The sequence below is a fragment of the Podarcis gaigeae genome, assembly GCF_964106915.1.
Source record: "Podarcis gaigeae genome assembly, chromosome: 8".
NCBI lineage: Eukaryota > Metazoa > Chordata > Lepidosauria > Squamata > Lacertidae > Podarcis > Podarcis gaigeae.
Window position 1 is genome coordinate 57173990 of NC_139684.1, and position 6000 is coordinate 57179989.

The 6000-nt window shown below is 47.6% G+C and overlaps 1 protein-coding gene across 1 annotated transcript in view; it reads right to left on the reverse strand.

Annotated features, from left to right (window-relative positions):
- Positions 1 to 5696, reverse strand: part of KPNA6 (karyopherin subunit alpha 6) — a 30339-nt gene extending 24643 nt beyond the window's left edge. Inside the window, exon 1 of the mRNA XM_083751460.1 lies at positions 5503 to 5696. Within this exon, the coding sequence (XP_083607586.1) occupies positions 5503 to 5506 (4 nt within the window). The 5' untranslated portion in view covers positions 5507 to 5696. The remainder of the gene's footprint in view (positions 1 to 5502) is intronic.
- Positions 5697 to 6000: the final 304 nt, after the last annotated feature.

Here is a 6000-nt window from a genome sequence, read left to right on the forward strand (position 1 = left end):
CTAATCAGATCACACATTATCTGAGTTTTGACTATTGCATTATAACGGCAGAAGTTACAACCAAGGTAGCTAGATCCAAGGAGACCCAGACCAAACAAAATGACTAGTGCAGTTATGTGAGTGGTGATCAATTACCAAACAACAGGGTTGAGTTCATGGATGTGCAACCATCCTACTCTGTCTCATGGTCTTGTCACTAAAGTAAGAACAGGAAGTCAGGGCCACATGTCACTAGTCTACACGATGGCTGGACCATCAGCCATGGTGTGTGGCAATTTATTATTACATTTAGTTGGTTTAATTGATTTATTGTTAGCCACTTTGAGTTGTTATGGACAAAAGTTGAGGGTATAAGTTTTTTGCCCTTTTAAGTATCATTGCAGGCTCCTTCAGGGTGTTCCTGGAGTACTCCCTTCCATGCCCCAATTGCAGAGCTGGTGCGGCAAAAAGGTGTGCAAGCCACTATTCTCTCAGCCTCACTTCTACATGTACAAGCACCTGTAATATGGGAATAATATTGATCTGCAGTGACTGCTGTGAATTCCAGAGAAGTAGCTGTGTTAGTGTGTTGAAGCAAAGTTTTGCAACATCTGAAGACTAAGATTGTGTAGTTCATGTCACATTACAAAAACATACGCCACAATAAATCCATTTTAAAGGTACTATAGGGCTGCTTAGGGATTACTGAGATAATGTATGAATTGCTTTGTACACTCGAAGTATCTTGCTTGCTAGCAGCAAGGAATCCTTAACTATGACAAGTAGCTGAAGGTGCATCTTCAATGCATCTACCAAACAGCCTACACCTGAACCCACATTTTAGGAGCTGTGTCATCCACTGCTACTAACTGCTACTTTGCAAGTGTCCAGGCATTCATCTGCCCTGACTTCCTAGTGGCACTTAAACAGATTAGGGTTTTATTTAACACAGCTTTGGAAGTGATATAAATTATTTGTCCCCAATTTCAAATTTATGGGAATCAATAGCAACAACTATCGAGCAACAATAAAAACTTAGCATTTACACACCCACAAAAATTCTTACAGCCCTCCACAAGGTAGGCTAACTTTCTCAGCACAATGAGGTGAGGCAGGAAGCCTATGAGAACAACATCCTGCCTAAGACAACCTGATGAGGTGAACTTTGAACTGGTGACTTCCTGGCTCAGTGCTGATTTGATGTTCTCAGTCTCTCAACTACAGGCAGGACCCTGGCTCAGCCCTCTTCAACCCTTGCTATGTGCATTAGGTGCTCTTCCAGCAACTGGTACAGTGTTACAAAGACCAACTGAAATACTGCAGCAACCAAGGAATAGACTCTTGCCAGTACAGTACAGTGGTACCACGCAATGCAAACGGGATCTGTTCCGGAGCCCCATTCGCATTCCGAATGGAACACAAGACGCGACGGCGCATGCCGTGTTTCGCCGCTACCGCGCATGCGGTGAAACCCGAAGCACATTCAACTTGAGGTATGACTGTATACCAAATGTACTCCTAAAGTACTCCAGACAAATTTAACTACATAACACTACAATTCTTCCACCATTTCTTTTCCTTCAGCTGCCTGAATGAGTTTTGATTTGAATCCACCTTGCCCTTGATTTTAGGTGCATTTCCTCTTATCTGGGATGTTTAATTTGTTAACTGTTTTATTTTACTGTAAGCTGTTTTAGGGGCCAAAAGAAGAACTTGCATATTCTTAAGAAAATTAGGAACCTTGGCCCCAGACTCCTCAAATGGAATCATATTAGACAAAAAGCCTTCTCTGTAGAAAATAAAATAAAATTATCAGGATGCTGGGAAGATCATGCTTTATCATTATTTCATCTCTGAATAGCTGTTCATAGGCTCCCAGGAAAGTATACAAATACTATAAATACAATAAAATAAAATACAGTATAAAATGCACTACTTTGAAAAAAGCATTAACTATGAATACTTTACAACCATGAATACTTTCAGTACAGCACAAACCAATTACGAACTGCTCAGCTCCAGATAACATTCATCTCCCGAAGACCTGAAGAAATAGATGCAGCTTCAACTAAAACTGGAAATTTATCAATGAAGGGGAAATCCATACCTCCACAGGAAGTTACCGTAATTCCACAACTGAGGCGCTGCAACCAAGAAGGCCCCATCTCGCGTCACCACTCAACAAACTACAAGTGCTGACAGGACAAACAGGAGTTCCCTCGCAATAGGGCTGGGTGATATATTGATATATCGCCCAAAACTGGTATGAAATCCATATTGTTATATCAGTTTCATAATTTTTGGCTTGGCAATATATCATGAATCATGATATGTGTGTTCTATACAAAAATCACAATGCGGGGAAAACCATGAAGCCAGCCAATGCCTCTACACAGCTCCATCCATCATGGTATATCAGTATATTGCGATGTTTAGCTAGTGATATTCTATCACGATGCTGAAAACCGGGTACAGTCTCAAAACTCAGGTCAATAGTTATTGAATGAGGTGCTCCGTTAAATACTTGTGTCCTAAGTTGCTCAGGGCTTTATACACCAGTCCCAACACCTTGAATTGGACCCAGTATCAAAAAGGCAACCCGTGCAGTTCTTTAAACAGCAGCAGTATGTGATCCTATTTTTCTGTTCTACTTTACTGCTTTTTAATACATAAGTGATAAAAGTAAATGTCAGGATAATCAGGGAACAGATTCCTCCATAGTTTGCAAGTGCAGGAACTACCTGTTCAGAATGCCTGCTTTTGAGGTGGTTTGGCAATACCCCCTTTTCCACATGGACTGGCAGGAAGAACAAAGAGCCAAGGCATCCCATGCACAGAAAACAAATGAATATAAGTTGCCTTATACAGGCAGGCCATTGCGCTATCTCACCCTGTACAGGCAGCAAGCAATTTGCATGGGGGTTACGTTCCGGCTGCCCTGCCCTGTCCCTTTTGTGACACTTCCGAGTTTGATGTGATGCATGTGTGTGCAGTCGCACACATATTAGACATACCTAAAATGGTTGCTGCCTGTACTTCAACTTGCTGCAGCTCACCAGCGTCTCAGATAGGTTTTAATTTCCCACCGTGAGGATTAGTGCCGAAGTTGTATATGCATCCCCTGAAACTGGAGCTGAAATTGGGTGGATGTGCCCATCCAACTTTGACATGCACAGATTTTCCAACTTCCTTAAGTCAACGCTTGACTTAGAACTTAAGTAAGATGCAGAAACCAAGCCCAGAGTGATGAACCTGAGGAGCGTTTATCTGACCTCCTGGCAACAGAGCTGCTGCTGTTGCTTACAAGGAAGAATGGGGAGATCATTGCTGGGCAAATGTGCTGGCTGAGCTGATATGGCGCTCCTGTCAGTGGATCTGCATAACAGAAACCTCCTCACCTCTTCTGCTACTGTGGTAGCCCCACAGTAGAAACCAGATGTTGCTGCCTACTCTAATTATTTTGCCAACTTGTAATAGTCACTTATAGAGAGTTCAGATCGCCTCTACTCAGGGAAATTGTTAACTGGAACAGTTGGTGTGGTGTTGCACTTTTTAATGTTCTCACTGTGCCTGCAATGACCACCAGTGTGCGAGAACAGGTGGGTAAGTAATTTTTGCAGGACAAATGTTTGTGGGGGTAGAGAGATGCACAACTTCAGTCCTCCTCTGCAAACACACATAGAGTTTCATCTAATGTATGAAGACTATCAAGAGTAGCTATTAATACCACTTTGATATCAATGCAGAGGTAATAAAGATAAATAATCCAAAGTAAAAGCCAAAGATAGTTTTGGGGTTTAGAGAAAGCAGCAAAGCTCTGAAAGGCTGTAACAGGGATGATCTTCCCATGCAGAAGATCCCAGGTTAAATCCCCAGAATTTCAACACATTGGGTTTCAGGTATCAGGGCTGGGAAAACCCTCTGCCCAGGGCCAGAAGGTCCACTAAGGTAGCTGGTATAAGGAAGAGATAGAGAAGCTGTGGCCTTCCAGATAATGTTGGAGTACAAGTCACATCACCCTCAGCTCCATGGCCAAAACTCAGGGATTATGGAACTGGGAATCCAGCAACAAGTGACTGCCACATCTCCCATCCCTGGTATAAGGCAACAACTTGTATCTTACTACACATTCAGAAACCATCAATATGTCAGAGTGACTGCCCATGCAAACATTCTTTACTGTTTCATATTGTTACTCTGGTACCCTGGCGTGCTCTGGTCCATGGGGTCACGAAGAGTCGGACACGACTAAACAACAACAACAACAATTGTTACTCTGCAAAATTTGCCCAGGAGTGCACTTGTCATGCTGGGTGAACAGACTCAAAAAGAGGTTTGCACGCCCAGGAAGACCTCAATAAAAGCCAAGTAGAAGTTTATCAAGGGCGGGAATGTAAATTTAGAGCCACGCAGGCCCTCAAAATACTCCCAATATCCACCTTCTGGTGTACTTATCAACATAAGAACAAATTTGGTATAATGGTTAGCATGCTGGACTATGACTTGGAATACCAAGGTCTGAATCCCCCACTCAGCCAGGAAGCTTACTGGGTGAACTTGAGCCAGTCACTTACTCTCAGCCTTATCTACCTCACAGGGTTGTTGTGGGAATTAAAGTAGTAGGGAGAGACCCTAATGTGTGCCACTTTTAGCTCCTTGGAAGGAAAGGTGGTATATAAATGTAATCAATTACTAAATAAATATATCTGGAAGCCAGAAAAGCGGGAAAGAACCCGTCAATACCACAGAATATCAGGGACTTTTGGGTTGCGGGGGGGGGGGGGGGGAGAACGCACGACTCCTGGGCGCAGAAAGCAAAGCCCCGAATGCCGACAGGGACACCGACGGCGGGCCTTCCTAGCCCACAGAGAGGGAAGGAGACGGACACCTAACAAGCGCTGCCTCTTGGCGCGAGATGGAGCACCTCGCCCGTATGGAGAACTGGGGACACCTCACCCACCCGCCCCAAGGGAAGGAAGGGCTAGAACTGGGGCCGAAGCCACGCCGGCACGGTCGGAATACCTGAAGCCAGGGGCGTGGGCGCCGGAGAGAAACAGTGAGAGCTGCCGGAAAGGGAGGAAGAAGCCTAGGAGGGAGAATCGCCCGACGACCCGCCCTCCTGTTAGGTTATTTATATATCTCCCCTCACACAGAGACGTATCGTGAAGGGCTGGCACTTCTCGCCTGCCTCAAACTCAGCCGCGGTGAGAGACGGGGGAGACTCCCTCCTCCTGCTGCTGCTTAGAGGCGGCCCAGAAGGGCAGCAGAATACAGCCCCGGCCTCAGCGGAGCCCCCGCCCCACGTTCAAGGGACTGAGCGCGAAGGCCTCGCTGGAGCAGCGACGCCAGAGGCCGGACTGGGGTGCGGAGGAGACCCGGGAGAGAAGGGCCGAAGAGGCCCTCAAGGAAGGGAGGAGACCCCCTCGCTGCCCACCCCGGGAGCCCAGAGAGGGGGAGAGAGGGGCGCCCGAGGAGGCGCCCCATACCTGGCGCAGGCCCTCCCCGCCGAGCGCTTAGCCTCACCCATGCCTGCGTGCGTGCGTCGCTCTCTCTTCCCTCCGAAGGCGGCGGCAGCGGCGGCAGCAATATGGCGGGCGGGGCCGGAGCGGTGGGCCAAGCGGACGCGCCGGGAGGCGGAGGACGGGGCCGAAAGGGAAGCCGACGGCGGCCGAAGCGGGACAGAAAGCCTCGGTGGCACCGAGCGCCGAGACCGGCCCCTTCCCTGAGCACGCCCCTTTTTTAAAGAGACAGTTGGGCGGAGCTGAGGGCGGGGCGTGGGGAGGTGGGCGGGGCGAGGACGGGACAGAGCGCTTCGAGCGGAATTCAGGAGCGGGTGAAATCCCGGCGGGGCAAGCCGTGGCAGCGAAAGGAGACGGGCATCTGGTGGCCGCTTCGAAGGAGGCAGTTTTTGTTGTGGCCTGAATTTCCGTAGGCGAGGAGAGCCCGCTTCCTCCGCTGCGTAAAGTGATAAGGCAGGGTGTGTGTGTTTGTATTTGACGAGAGTCAGTCCGTTAAATTAGT